General features: G+C 39.3%; 1 protein-coding gene across 1 annotated transcript in view; it reads right to left on the reverse strand.

Moving 5' to 3' along the window:
- si:ch211-257p13.3 (kinesin-like protein KIFC3) overlaps window positions 1-15,705 on the reverse strand; it is a 41,995-nt gene that overhangs the window by 3,058 nt on the left and 23,232 nt on the right. Inside the window, exons 11-20 of the mRNA XM_061915776.1 lie at window positions 14,359-14,532; window positions 10,519-10,666; window positions 10,320-10,450; window positions 10,139-10,250; window positions 9,895-10,076; window positions 7,917-8,021; window positions 4,333-4,463; window positions 3,809-3,929; window positions 3,024-3,153; window positions 1,655-1,884 (exon numbers count right to left, since the gene is read on the reverse strand). Coding sequence (XP_061771760.1) covers window positions 1,655-1,884; window positions 3,024-3,153; window positions 3,809-3,929; window positions 4,333-4,463; window positions 7,917-8,021; window positions 9,895-10,076; window positions 10,139-10,250; window positions 10,320-10,450; window positions 10,519-10,666; window positions 14,359-14,532 — 1,464 coding nt within the window. The remainder of the gene's footprint in view (window positions 1-1,654; window positions 1,885-3,023; window positions 3,154-3,808; window positions 3,930-4,332; window positions 4,464-7,916; window positions 8,022-9,894; window positions 10,077-10,138; window positions 10,251-10,319; window positions 10,451-10,518; window positions 10,667-14,358; window positions 14,533-15,705) is intronic.

The raw sequence follows: 15,705 nt of genomic DNA on the forward strand, positions 1-15,705 counted from the left end.
AGAATGAGAAAGAATTACACTTTCAAAGCTTCAACAATTAGTTTCCTCAGTTCCCAAATGTTTATTGAGTGTTGTTAAAAGAAAAGGTGATGTAACACAGTGGTGAACATGCCCTTTCCCAACTACATTGGCACATGTTGCAGCCATGAAATTCTAAGTTCTTATTTGCAAAAAAAAAATACAATTTATAAATTTGAACATCAAATATCTTGTCTTTGTAGTGCATTTAATTGAATATGAGTTGAAAAGGATTTGCAAATCATTGTATTCCGTTTATATTTACATCTAACACAATTTCCCAACTCACATGGAAACGGGGTTCGTACAATAAATTGACCCTCCAATACCTGGGTACAAGCCAACACTGCACTTAATGTTGTGCATTCTCTCACATGCATCTTTTCAGCCATATGGGGGCGCTGTTCTGTCAGCATTAATTGTGCTCTTATTTATTTTCATTATTTGCTATACCAGTTAGGGGTGGGTACCCATTTCTGTACTTTTATAGGCACAGACTTAATTCCATCTTCACTTTAAATCTAATGGTATCACATTTCAATACCCTTGCAGACTAGCTCAAACACTTACGCAGCACTTGAGAGTGCCTCTAGGTAATGTCACAACTTCCAATCTAACAAAGCAAGTATGCCTTATGGAAAATGCTCAGATGTAAAGTAAGGATGCACTTTCATAAAAAGTGCTAGCTTGATGCTAATTTACAATTGCCAAGTACATTCCACATGCCAATTAGTGATTTTACATGGCGTTTTACAGTTTGGTAAAGTATTAATTGTTTATAGGACGCAACATTAGACTAGACTCGCACATCCATGGCAAAGACTACTTCCGAGCGAGAACAACACACCATAGCCTATACACTACTGCCATCTAAAGGCTTGGAATTGCAACTGCATACAATACATTCAAATGAAACTCAGAAATGTAAAAAAATGAAAAAATAGATTTAACAACTGGACAGCACAGTTATCATTTAATTTTTAACTGATACATTAAAAATGGGATTTTATTATTACAAAAAAAAGTACCAAAAGTTGGTACATTTGAGAACCAGTTTGGATTTCTAGGTACTTGTTTAAAAGTAAAAGGTGACATTTTACTCAAAATACGTTCCTGGTACAATAATTTTCATTTCCTATCTGGAAACACTGCGGCATGCAGATATTTCTTTTTTTTTTCTGGCACGTTCCAAAATTGAACAAGACAATGCAAAAAAAACTGCAAACTCGGTGGAACACGTTAAGAGAAAAAGTCGAAATGTTGATAATGATAATACTACATGTTGTCATCTTGGCATAAGTTTGTTTTTACCCTTTACAAAAATATTTATATAGTACCATAATGGCCCCTAAATCCTTAGATTAAAAATTGGGTGACTTGTAAATCTACCTGCCAACACCCCATATTCATTATTCTTCTTTTGCGCCTGTTCAGGGTCACAGCTAGGGTGTAAGGTGTGATACACCAGCCAATAAAACATCTACTATTCGGACACAGAGGAGATTGGGTTGAGGGGAGAACCCATCTGAGTCAGGACCTTGTCCAACCACTGGAGCGGCACACATACTGTACTTTCACACCCACGGATGATTTATATTCTCCATGTTACAAGTACAAATGAAAAGTACCATCTTACCTGCACGACCATGGCGGTCTTGCTGCCTTTCCCCAGAGAGTCCTGCAACAAGTACGTAAGACGAGAGTTCCTGAACGGGATGTGAGTCTGTCGTGCTCTCAGGGCTTGGATGACATCCCCGAGGGCCAACAGGGAGCGGTTTATATTCTGGGCCTCCTTCAGTCTTTCGCCCTCTGCACCAGACTTCCACACCCTCTCTGATCCCGCGAGGTCAACCAGGTTCAACTTGCCTTAGAATGAGAAGAAGAACATGTCTGTGATGGCATTTCAAATGGGGAGGTCTCATTTGTTCACGAGACTTGTGTAGCCTCCATTGGTTGTGGTCAAAAGATATCCTTAAGTGGTATTGTCATGATCCAAATAGTTCAATGAATTATGGGTAATACCACCCATGCCCCTGCATGGTAGCCATGTTGTTCCCTAGGAAATCCTAATCAAATTATAGCCACAGCCTAATTTCAGCATCAGTGGGTATTTGTAGTGCACTGTGAGAAAAATTTCAAGTCAACCCAACTTATGGCGTTAAATAACAGCTCAACCATGTAATGTATTTATCCCAAAAAACAATACTCATCGCACGGGCAACACAGTCAGGATGAATGTGAGAGTGTATACCCTCACTCCTTGACACCTGAGGACACAGGAGTCATACTCATCGTTTTATGTGGCGTGTGAAAGCCTGGAAATTAAATGTAAAAGTAAATGTACTTTTTTTTTCTTATTAAACATACTCCATTTTGACAGAACAAATATATATGCAACTCTATGAAATTGCATATATTCTAAATGTTAATATCTCATCATGCAACAAATAGACAAACATTTAAACATCCATCAATTTGTATGTTAAAAAATGTACAGTAATCCCTCATTTATATATTTTTTTTCTTTCTGGAATAATAAATACATTTTTAATTTACTGCCATAAATGTATGGTTAGAGCATGAAAAACCTGTTCACTGCCTTCTACAGAAAATACATTTTCAATATTTTGAGAGCTGTTTAGACATGAAATAGTACCCTTTAGTCACCTTTACACTCTTTTAATCCAATACAGTAATGCTGGCTGAGGCTGATCTCATCAGTGGCCACGATACTGAACAGCGATCTCTGATTGCTTTAGTCTCATGTAGTGGCCGGTACTACTGTAGTATTGATATGTTTCATTCACTTAGCTATGTTTCATTCACTTAGCTATGTTTTGTTCACTTAGCTATGTTATGCTGGAAAATGAATAAAATAAATCTCAAATCAGTGGGGATGTGGAGTCGCCAGTTGTAACATGGAATGTGCAGCAGGGCAAGTACTGACTGTGGTGTGAAGAATCAATACAATAGCGAGGTAAGATATTATCACCTGTGTTCCTCACCTGTGGTTTTGGAGCCGGTGGCGAGGTCTGTGCCGTGAACGGTGACGCAGAGCAGAGCGTGAGAGCGAGAGCTGTGCTGGTTCATCTGAGTGCCAAACGTGATCCTGTTCCTGCGGGCTGTGGCTAATATCTGCATACAAGCAAAGGTAAATTCACCCTTTTGTTACACTTACTTTACACTATACACATACACATATATATATATATATATATATATATATATATATATATATAAAGATACATATATATACATATATATATACACACCTATATATATATATATATATATACACATACACATAAATATATATGCACACACGTATATATACACATATATAGATACATATATATATATACACATATATATATATATGTATATATTTATACATATATATTTTTATATATACAGTATATATGTCTGTGTGTCTATATGTATACATACTGTATATATGTATACATATATACATACACTTCCTATATATATATATATTTTTTATATATATGTATACATATATACAGTATGTATACATATACACACACATGTATACTTATATATATATAAAGTATACATTTGTGTGTGTATATGTATACATACATACACTTCCTATATATATATACATACACTTCTGATAGAGGCCTTACACAACCGCATAGAGTTGTTAATGCCATGGGCCGGCATGGCCTTATTACATTACATTACGTTACATGTTACGTTGTATTATGTCCCGTTAAGTGTTACGTGCTGTGTTACATGACATTACATGTTACGGTAAAGCATGTGACACCTTCTTCATATGCTGGAAGCTCTTGACCTCGATGACCCTGAGGCCCGGCACGTGCAGCTGTCCTGTTCCGTCCGGGTTGATTTTGATGTCCAGCTTCTCTCCGTCTTTACTCAGAAGATCCCTGAGAGAAAGAGGACATGTTTAAGATGGGACGTTTTGAATTCCAGTCAGGTTTCGCTGACAGAACCGTACTGTGGAGGGGGAGCGTTGTCTGCGGGCCTGCCGCAGAGCTGGGTGTGTAAGGGCCGGCCTGGAAGCACAGCTGGCAGGTGATTGGATTATCCAGCTGGGACTCATCATCCAATCACCTGCCATGCTTATTAGGAGCAGCCGGGCCGAGACACCGAGGGGGAGGTTGGATTTGAAAGACTGAAAAGTCACGGAGCAAGAACTGAAAAGTTGTGTGCTATCATAGCGTGTGTGTGCTGCCAATAAAGGACATTGTGAACACCAGACATCCGGACTAGCGTGAAGCTCTGTCAGCGTCAGGAGAACCCACTAGGGATGGAGACTTCCACACGTACCTTAGCACCTCGTTGTAGATCTCCACAGAGCTGACGGCGACCGAGTATAACCACATGTCCTTCCGCTCCTCGATCTCACTGAAAAGATGTTTGAGGGCCCGCTGGTTGATGCCAGGGTTCTCCACACTGCCCTACAAATCAAAAGACAAATAGGCCTATTGTATATCCACATAGAGTATCTATCCGTATATCCTCTGGGGGGTCATATCCGTATATGTAGGAACGAGACAGTTGTGCCTCCGTTTTCATAAGCCAAGTTTCCGGCAGAAATGTGTCTATGGATGTTGTCATTCATCCAGGTCTTTTGTAATCTCAGGGCATTCTATCAATCGCAACTGGACTGTTTGGTTTCTCTTAGAAGATGCCTCGCCTCTCATCCGAGTAGGCTTCCTCAGTTCATGCTAAATTTAGATTGGTCAGATCTCATCTGAGACTAAACTAAATCTGACCAACCTAAGTCTAAGAGTAGATCTGACCAGTTTAATTCTTGGAGCCTGAACTGATGAGCAGTGTTGGGACTGACGCGTTACTGTAAAGCCTTTAGTTTCGGCAGTAACTAGTAGTTTAACGTGTTATTTTTTATATTCAGTAACTCAGTTACCGTTACTACATGGTGTGTTACTGCGTTATTTTACGTTATTTATTATAATGTATCGGCTAGAAACTGAGAAGATCCGAGTGTGTTTTATTGCTGCGGTGTCATCCTTCTGAATGTTCCTGTGTCCCAAGGAAGAAGGAGTGTGTGTGGGCTGGGGGAGCGTGTCTGTGTTTACCAACAAGACATCGTTTTGGAGCCAAAGCCGAGTTTCTTAACATAGAGATATTCTCACTACTTTTATTTTGTCGAGCACAAAGAAAAGAACATTTTAGTTAAATGTAAGTTGTGTCCTGGATCAAAGATCCCATCTACTGCCCAAAACAGCTAATCAAATCTGCTGAAACAGCTTCAAAAGTAACATGTTTCGACAAAGCTAGTAAAGAGAGTCACACTTCACCTTCACCTCCAACAGCGACTGGATTTTATTGGAGGGACTGCTAGCCAGGACTACATTGCAGCGTATGTGCTAGAAGACATGCAGGCTATTTCTACAGTGGAGTCACCCAATTTCAGGCAGCTGGACACAGTGGACATTGAGCACATAAACATGGAAAGCAAGCTAAAGAAAACACTCCAAACTCTGACTCTGCTCATCATTCATCACTGAAGGTACACACACTCTGTCAATTCTCTATACTCTTTCATTCTAGACTTCTACAGTATTTGATTATCACATATGAATATATAGACTATTAAGTCCACAAACATAAAGAGGGATCCTAGTGGGCCAGGCCAATCTTTTTTTTTCCTCTAAACTAAAACTGGGGAAATGCGTAGAGTAGTCTGGGCTTCAGTACAGTGTTGATCTCAAGAAGGCATGATTTTATTTCAATAATCCTTGAGAGAGAAAAAAAAGCCCGGTTGGGCGTGTGTATAGCAGTATGTGTGCTGTACATAGTGACATGACATATAATCATGTCATGTGTGCCTTCCTTGGGTGAAGCCAGGTTTACAGCTATGTTGTGACATGTTGTTTTTATGCGGTTTGTTACTTATGTATTATATGTTGCAGCTGTTTAAAATAGTTTTGTCAATTTTGGCCCAAAATAAATTGGCCCTTTGAAACATATCTCTATCTTTGTCTGTTGTATGTAGACCACATTGCTTAGCAGAGTTCAGTGATGCAAATGTATGTCAAGTTGATCAACAGATTGTATTATTCTCCAGTGCAATAACTGTACTGAAATGAAGGCTAAAAGGGCATTAATGGGAGCCTTGTTTTTTTTTTTAAAAGAAGTAGCTAAATAGTTACTTTTCACAGTAACACATTACTTTTTGGTGTAAGTAACTGAGTTAGTAACTGAGTTACTTTTGAAATAAAGTAACTAACCCAACAATGCTAATGAGAGACAAAACGTCTTCTTAGACAAACCAAACAGTCCAGGTACTATTGATTTCCCTTGTGGATCATAAAAGTTTGTCAAAGTCTTGAATGCCCTGAGATCTGGCAAAATATGTCTCGGTTTCCATACACTGACTACTCTAAAGTAAATCCAAGTTTTATTTATGTAGTATTTTTCCTAAACATCCACACTTTGGTGGGATGCTGTACTTTGTACTCTGGTTAGAGATGGGCAGGGCCACCCCAGGGCCTAAGCAGAATTTTATTTGAAGCCTCCCGTCCCTCCCATTACAATTCCCCCCCCCCCACTTTTTAATTCATACGAAAAGTATGGTGTTCAAATGTGCAAAGCAGCCATCCCTACTCGTAGTACAGTATGTACAAGTCAATAACAAGTCGTCATGCAGTTTCACAGAGTATGTTGTCATAGACCAGGGGTGTCCAAACTAAAATATAAAAGCAAGCGGGGGCCATTTGATATTTTTAATTTTCAAAACTTATACAATATATAGATTTTTTTTTACCTTTAGGTTAGGGATCCCCTAAAGTTTGGTCCCGGGGACCTGGAAGGGTCTCAGTCATAAAAATGTTCAAAATAGGTCATACATTAATTTTAAATCCCTCGATCGATTTCATCCATCCATCCATTTTCTACCGCTTTTCCCATTTGGGGTCGCTGGAGCCTATCTCAGCTGCATTCCGGTGAAAGGCAGGGTACACCCTGGAGATATGTTGATATAAAGTTGACTTTTTTATGTTTTATGCTCTTTATGTCAAACAAAAACATGTTTTTTTAATTGCAAAAACACACAATATGCAACATTTTCACCAAAAAAATGTTCAAAGGAGAATATCTGATGTCAAAAGTTAAAGTTAAAGTACCGGTGATTGTCACACACACACTAGGTGGGGCGAAATTAATCCCTGCATTTGACCCATCACCCTTAATCACCCCCTGTGATGGTGAGGGGAGCAGTGGGCGGCAGCGGTGGCCGCGCCCGGGAATAATTTTTGGTGATTTAACCCCCAATTCCAACCCTTGATGCTGAGTGCCAAGCAGGAAGCCATTGGAGCCTTAAACAGGTCAATAATTCATAGCAGCATTGAGTTTCATTCATTATTATTTGTAAGCAATGACAGTTAAAAAAACACACTGAAATGTTCAGGGATCCAAAAGGGCCCCACTGAAAAAAAAAAAGGGTAAAAAATAAGTAATACATAATTTTTCAACTAGATCAATTTAGGATCTATCCGGCAATCACACGTTTTTATTATTTTTTTGTTTGTTTGCCCTTTTATCATAGAAAAAAATTGTTTTATGGCAATTAAACAATATATGCAATATTTTTAAGTAGAATATTTGATGTGAAGTATTTGGAGCCTTCAATAGATCAATAATTCAAAACATTATTGTTTGAGCAATGACAGTTTCAAAGAAAAAAAAACAGCCAGCATGGCAGCTTTGTGTTTTTAGAGTCAACATTGCAACGTTTCCTCGTTGCATTTAATCTGCATGCTCTTTTTTCCACTTTTTGATGTTTTTTTTGTAATAGTATTTTTAGAAAGTGCCACAGGTCGTTCAAAAAATAGCTGCAGCGGGCACTTTTGGACACCCCTGTCATTGACAGTACATAACATCATTACCTCCATGGTGTATGTCTTTCCAGAGCCTGTCTGGCCATAAGCAAAAATGCAAACATGGTAACCATGGATACAGGAGGTCACAAGAGGCTCAATCTCCTGAAAGACCTGCAGACAAGCACACGTCACTTTTCTCACTCTTCCTCATGTGTGCGTTGTTTTACAAAACCCAAAACCAGTGAAGTTGGCACGTTGTGTAATTCGGAAATAAAAACAGAATACAATGATTTGCAAATCCTTTTCAACTTATATTCAGTTGAATAGACTGCAAAAACAAGATATTTAATTTTCGAACTGAGAAACTTTTTTTTTTTTCAAATACTTGTTAATTTTAATGGCAGCAACACATTGTAAAAAAGTTGGAACAGAAGCATTTTTACCACTGTGTTACATGGCCTTTCCTTTTAACAACACTCAGTTAACGTTTGGGAACTGAGAAGACCAATTTTTGAAGCTTTTCAGGTGGAATTCTTTCCCATTCTTGTTTGATGTACAGCTTAAATTGTTCAACAGTCCGGGGTCTCCATTGTGGTATTTTACGATTCATATTGTGCCACACATTTTTAATGGGAGACAGGTCTGAACTACAAGCAGGCTAGTCTAGTACCCACACTCTTTTACTATGAAGCCACGCTGTTGTAACACGTGGCTTGGCATTGTCTTGCTGAAATAAGCAGGGGCGTCCATGATAACACTGCTTGGATGGCAACATATGTTGCGCCAAAACCTGTATGTACCTTTCAGCATTAATGGTGCCTTCCCAGATGTGTAAGTTACCCATGCCTTGGGCACTAATACACCCCCATACCATCACAGATGCTGGTTTTTGAACTTTGCGCCTATTACAGCCCGGGTGGTTCTTTTCGTCCTTGATCTGGAGCACACGAAATCCACTGTTTCCAAAAACAATTTGAAATGTGGACTCGTCAGACCACAGAAAACTTTTCAACTTTGCATAAGTCCATCTTTGATGAGCTCTGGCCTAGCGAAGCCGGCGGGATTTCTGGGTGTGGTTGGTAAATGGCTTTCACTTTGCATAGTAGAGTTTTAACTTGCACTTACAGATGTATCTACCAACTGTAGTTACTGAGAGTGGTTTTCTGAAGTGTTCTTGATCCCACGTGGTGATATCCTTTACACACTGATGTCGCTTTTTGGTACAGTACCGCCTGAGGGATCGAAAGTCCGTAATATCATCACTCCCGTGCAGTGATTTCTGTTGATTCTCTGAACCTTTTGATGACATTACATACCTTAGATGGTGAAATCCCTAAATTCCTTGTAATAGCTCATTGAAAAATGTCGTTCTTAAACTGTTCGACGACTTGCTCACGCATTTGTTAACAAAGTGATGACCCTCGCCCCATCCTTGTTTGTGAATGACTGACCATTTCATGGAAGCTGCTTTTATACCCAATCATGGCACCCACCTGTTCCCAATTAGCCTGCTCACCTGTGGGATGTTCCAAATAAGTGTTTGATGAGCATTCCTCAACTTTCTCAGTCTTTTTGCCACTTTGCCATTGGAGCCTTAAACAGGTCAATAATTCATAGCAGCATTGAGTTTCATTCATTATTATTTGTAAGCAATGACATTTAAAAAAACACACTGAAATGTTCAGGGATCCAAAAGGGCCCCACTGAAAAAAAAAAAGGGTAAAAAATAAGTAATACATAATTTTTCAACTAGATCAATTTAGGATCTATCCGGCAATCACACGTTTTTATTATTTTTTTGTTTGTTTGCCCTTTTATCATACCTTTTGTGCCAGCTTTTTTAAAACATGTTGTAGGCATTCCAAATGAACTAATATTTGCAAAAAATAACAAAGTATACCAGTTCGAATGTTAAGTATCTTGTTTTTGCAGTCTATTCAATTGAATATAAGTTGAAAATGATTTGCAAATCAATGTATTCCATTTTTTTTTAATTTACGATTTATACAACGTGGCAACTTCACTGGTTTTGTAGTTCACCCACCTCTTCCTGCGTGGCCTGAGGATGAAAGACCTTGTCCAGCTCGAAGGCGCGACCTTTCCCTTTGCTCAGCACGTTCAGAGAGGACTCGTTATTGCCGTCCGTGGTCACCACAACCGATTGGCCTTCCTCACGCTGGTCCTCCTTCAGCACAGGCTTGACGCGACACAGCACACGGATGTTGCCTGGGAGACACAAGTGACATGACAACACCGCAGCCACATGACCCGCTTTCTTCTCCGCACACCTTTTAGCTCCACCAGCTGCTCGTGCAACTTCCTGCGCAGAGCCACCTCCTTCCTGTACTTCTCCAAAAGGTCTTTGTTGGCCTCGGACATCTCGGAGATCGCTGCTGAAACCTGCCAAACAAAGAGTACAAGTTTTTTACAACAATTTGGACCAGCAGGTTTGCCATGTTAGGTGATTACCTGCTTCTTGGCCTCCTTTATCGCCGCGCCATAAAACTCGGAGAAGTTCCTGACTTGGCTCCTCAGGCTGGCGTAGTCTGTTTTCATGCCGTGTAGAGTCGGGGGCAGGGCCGTCAGACGCTTCTGTAACGCTGCCAAAAACAAATGGAAATGAACAGCTCTCTAGCGTACAGGAGCTGCTTGGCTTGATGGGACTGACTGAAGAACTGATGCTGCAGGTCCTGGAAGTGTTCTGCCGAGCAGTTTGCAGCGGCCTTCACCGCCTCCTCCTTCTTCTCCTCCAAATGGCCGATCTCCTTCAGCAGCTCCTCTCTCAGCTGGCCGATCTCCCGCTCATAAGCTGCAATCTGCATGGACAGAATAAACGTTACAAACACCTCCGTTTGGTTCCATAAAACACAGTAACGGATAGAACTTGAGTGAAGGATTATGTGTCTCCCAGTGCGCTGCTGTCCTCTGGTGCGCCTCAAGGATCCATTCTTGGACCAGCACTGTTTTCCTTATTCAGTGGAACCTCGAATGAAAAACTTAATTGGTTCTTCAACATGGTTCAGAAATCAAAAAGTTTGTATAGTGAAGCAGAGTTCCCCATGAGAAACAATGTAAACATGAATAATTGGTTCCAGCCTCGACAACAGTCCATATTTTAGTCAAAAAATTTGATTTAAAGACACTATAACCTACAGGTAAAACAAAAAAAAAAGAATATTGTGTAATCGTCCATTCATTTCAGCAATTCAAATGTGAAACTAATGTGTGATTTTTGGTCATGACATACAAAGTGAAACATGACAAGCCTTCATTTGTTATAATTTTGATGATCATAGTTGACAGTTTTTGAAAACCCCAAATTCAATGTTTTCATTAGCTGTAAGCCATAATTATCAAAATTATATCAAAATAAGTTTTGAAATATCTTGACTTGCATGTGAGCCTATGTCATTAGTTTCACCTTGTAGATCTAATTGCTGGAAAAAAACAACCTTTGCACAACATACAATTTTTTTGAATTTCACCTGTGTACATACAGTACAGGCCAAAAACTTGACACTCGTCTCATTTCAATGCATTTTCTTTATTTTCAAGACTATTTACATTGTAGCTTGTCACTGAATGCATCAAAACTATGACACCTGTGAAGTGAAAACCATTTCAGGTGACTACCTATTGAAGCTCATCGAGAGAATGCCAAGAGTGTGCGAAAAAGTAATCAGAGCAAAGGGTGGCTACTTCTAAGAAACTAGAATAGAAAAAATATTTTCAGTTATTTTACCTTTTTTTGGTAAGTACATAACTGCACATGTGTTCATTTATAGTTTTGATGCATTCAGTGACAATCTACATTGTACATAGTCATTAAAATAAAGAAAACAGACTGAATGAGAAGGTATGTCCAAACTTTTTGGCCTGTACTGTATAGCAAACAAACATAACAAGGACATAATAGATCAACAATCTCTTATCAAAACATCTCAACAACAACAGCAAGCTCAACTGTCAATGTGTGCACACACATAATTCCCTTTGGTGCTCTCAAAAATGTTAACCATGTTGCTACAATACAAAAAAAAGGAGTGGAGACAGAGAGAGAGGAGGAGGGCGGTGAGGAGGACTCTCTGAAGGAGACTCCTCTTTTTCTGGGGTTCCCTCTCCTCTCCAAGTCTAAGTCCACAGTGAATCCCCCCTTGTTTCCAGGCGGGTTTATTGACTTTTTTGAACCTACATTGCGTATGCAAAATAGAATAAACGTATTGAATGGCAAGAAAAGGAACACGCTGAAGCACTGGGAAGTGGCGACTGAGTAATGGGCTGCGTGAACAGGATGTGAAGTAGAGGGCTTCGCCTCTGCAAAATGGCCACGCCCTCTGTATCCTGTACTGCACAGAAAATGATGTCATCAAAATGCCAGCATCTTAAGCCTAAATTTCCACTAAGTGCAGCCCACGCGCGGCGGGATACTCCTTCTGTCTATTTTCAAATCAATGTGTCAATTTCCACCGCCTGCAGAACGTCTGACTTGCTGTCACCGTTCCGCATTCCAGTGCTAAATATACACAGAGCTTCTACTTTTGGTGAACGCAAAAGCAAATCTGTTCAAATTCGCTAAAATCTGCCAGTGTTGGACAGGAAGTCATGCACAAACACAAAATAAAGTACCGTATTTTTCGGAGTATAAACCGCTCCGGGGTATAAGCCGCACCTGCCGAAAATGCATAATAAGGAAGGGAAAAAACATATATAAGTCGCATTTTGGGGGGGAAATTAATTTGATAAAATCCAACACCATGAATAGACATTTGAAAGGCAATTTAAAATAAATAAAGAATAGTGAACAACAGGCTGAATAAGTGTACTTTATATGAGGCATAAATAACCAACTGAGGATGTGCCTGGTATGTTAACCTAACATATTATGCTAAGAGTCATTCAAATAACTATAACATATAGAACATGCTATATGTTTACCAAACAATCTGTCACTCCTAATCGCTAAATCCCATGAAATCTTCTTCATCGGTGTCGCTTCTAAATAATATTATTGGATATTTTACGGTAATGTGTTAATAATTTCACACATAAGTCGCTCCTGAGTATAAGTCGCACCCCCGGCCAAACTATGAAAAAAACTGCGACTTATAAATAAATAAATGATAAATGGGTTGTACTTGTATAGCGCTTTTCTACCTTCAAGGTACTCAAAGCGCTTTGACACTACTTCCACATTTACCCATTCACACACACATTCTCACACTGATGGAAGGAGCTGCCATGCAAGGCGCTACCCAGCACCTATCAGGAGCAAGGGTGAAGTGTCTTGCTCAAGGACACAACGGACATGACAACGTTGGTACTAGGTGGGGATTGAACCAGGGACCCTCGGGTTGCGCACGGCCACTCTCCCACTGCGCCACGCCGTCCGAAAAATACGGTACTTGTTTTTTTTCTAAATAAAATCCTCCATCTTCAAGGCGGATTGGATTGTATTTTACATTTTTGAAATGTCCTAATGGGTGGCGACGGACATAAAATCAACTTGTCAAAGGCTTAATTTAATCTTGTTGACAAAGGCTAATTGGCAACAAGTGGGTTCCATGATTGGGTATAAAAGCAGCTTCCATGAAATGCTAAGTCATTCACAAACAAGGATGGGGCGAGGGTCACCACTTTGTGAACAAATGTGTGAGCAAATTGTCGAACATTTTAAGAACAACATATCTCAACCAAGGAATTTAGGGATTCCATCATCTACGGTCCGTAATATCATGAAAAGGTTCAGAGAATATGGAGAAATCACTGCACATACGCGGCAAGGCCAAAAACCAACATTGAATGCCCGTGACCTTTGATCCTCAGGCAGTACTGCATCAAAATGCGACATCGGTGTGTAAAGGATATCACCACATGGGCTCAGGAACACTTCAGAAAACCGCTGTCAGTAACTACAATTTGTCCCTACATCTGTAAGTGTAAGTTAAAACTCTACTATGCAAAGCGAAAGCCATTTATCCACAACACCCAGAAACGCCGCCGGCTTTGCTGGGCCCAAGCTTATCTAAAATGGACTGGTGCAAAGTGGAAAAGTGTTGCTGCCATTAAATTCTAACTTAATGATTATTTGCAAAAAAAAAAAAAAAAGTTTCTCAGTTCGAACATTAAATATCTTGTCCTTGCAGTCTATTCAATTGAATATGAGCTGAAAATGATTTGCAAATCATTGTTTTCTGTTTATATTTACGATTCGCACAATGTGCCAACTTCACTCGTTTGGGGTTTTGTACATTACTAGCCAAACTACAGGCCGTCACAAATTTGTTTAAGACTTAAGACCTATTCATTTAAAGCTTAAGATTGCAATGACATTTTTTATAAATTTTAACTTAGTTTTCTATTATTTTAGTATTATATGCATTTGTTTTATGCTCTGTCTTTCTTGCACTGCAGTCCAGAACTTTGGATCAGCTGTAAAGTTTGAAGGATTGAGTGAATATACAGTAATCATAATAAACATGCCGTTAAGGGATTCCACTCTTTGTCGCACCTTGTGTTGCAGATTGCAGCTGTATTCATCTGATTTTCTGATTTGCTCCTCCAGCTGTCTGCAGCGCTCGTTCTGAGTGCTCAGCTTCTCGGACAGCAGCTCGTTCCTCTGTCGAGCTTTGCTCAGCTGCTTGGCGGCGGCGGGGGATTCCACCTCAACGGTCTGGGTGACATACTGGAAGAAGGAATAGAGAGACCTTAACACATCACAGCAATCAACCGGCGTGGTTCAGGTGGTAGAGCGGCCAACCAGAAACTTGAGGCTTCCCGGTTCACGTCCAGCTTCCGCCATTCTAGTCATTGCCCTTGTGTCCTTGGGCAGGTCACATTACCCACCATGCTCCCAGTGCCACCCACACTAGTGTAAATCTAGCTTCTATTTCTTTTTATGCCTACATTTTATTCTTTGGCTTTTAACACTACGTGAGTTGTGTGGTCCTCTGTGTTTTTAAAATGTTGATTTCTACTTATTGTTTTAATTGGTTTTACCCTTTAAAAACATTTTTAATCATATTTATTTCTATATTGTTTTTATATTGGTTTAACATTTATTTATTTAAAAAAAAATTTATTCAGTCATTAGTGGAGCTAAGGATAATATTTGAATATTTTTTTTAGTATTGTTGTGCAGCATTTATGTTGTTTGAATGTGCTATACAAATAAAGTGGATTGGATTGGATTAAATGTTGATTATGGGTTTCACAATGTATTTCGGTATGAGTCACCAGAGAAAAAGCGCTATATAAATATAATTCACTTCACTTCACCAGAAGCTGTGACATCACAGCAATGTCATATTTTCACCATAGAATTTAACAACTGCATATTCTTTTGCTGCCTACCCCAGATCTCAACTTTGACATTTTGGCTGAAAATACCGTATAGACAAAAACAATTCAGACCAAGTAATATATGATCACTTCAGATTGAGCCTGTGTTTATTAATTGGTTATAAATAATGCTGTAAAACTTGCACTGATATTGTTGTCGTCTTTAAAGCTAGTTATGATGAGCCAAAAAGGCATGTCTTGTCCTAGTTAAACCACGGAGGGTTTTATTTTGTGACCAAATTAAATACATATAAAGCCAAATAAATAGATTATTATTAGCGTTCAAATTGGGTGAATGGTGGGTGTGGCCGTTGTTGTATAATTTTCTTAAATGGCTATGAGGCATGTTTTTTTAAAGGCTATACTTATTTTTGAAGACAAATCAGTGTTAGTAGTATCAACATATCTTTGTTACATTATATCTTTTTTTGCTGTATTTTTGAGTTGTTGCTGCTTATTTGATTACTAAAATGTACCACCGGCTGCACTTTGTACACTTAAATATATTATTTTGCCT

The sequence above is a fragment of the Nerophis ophidion genome, linkage group LG11 (genome assembly GCF_033978795.1).
Source record: "Nerophis ophidion isolate RoL-2023_Sa linkage group LG11, RoL_Noph_v1.0, whole genome shotgun sequence".
Classification (NCBI taxonomy): Eukaryota; Metazoa; Chordata; class Actinopteri; order Syngnathiformes; family Syngnathidae; genus Nerophis; species Nerophis ophidion.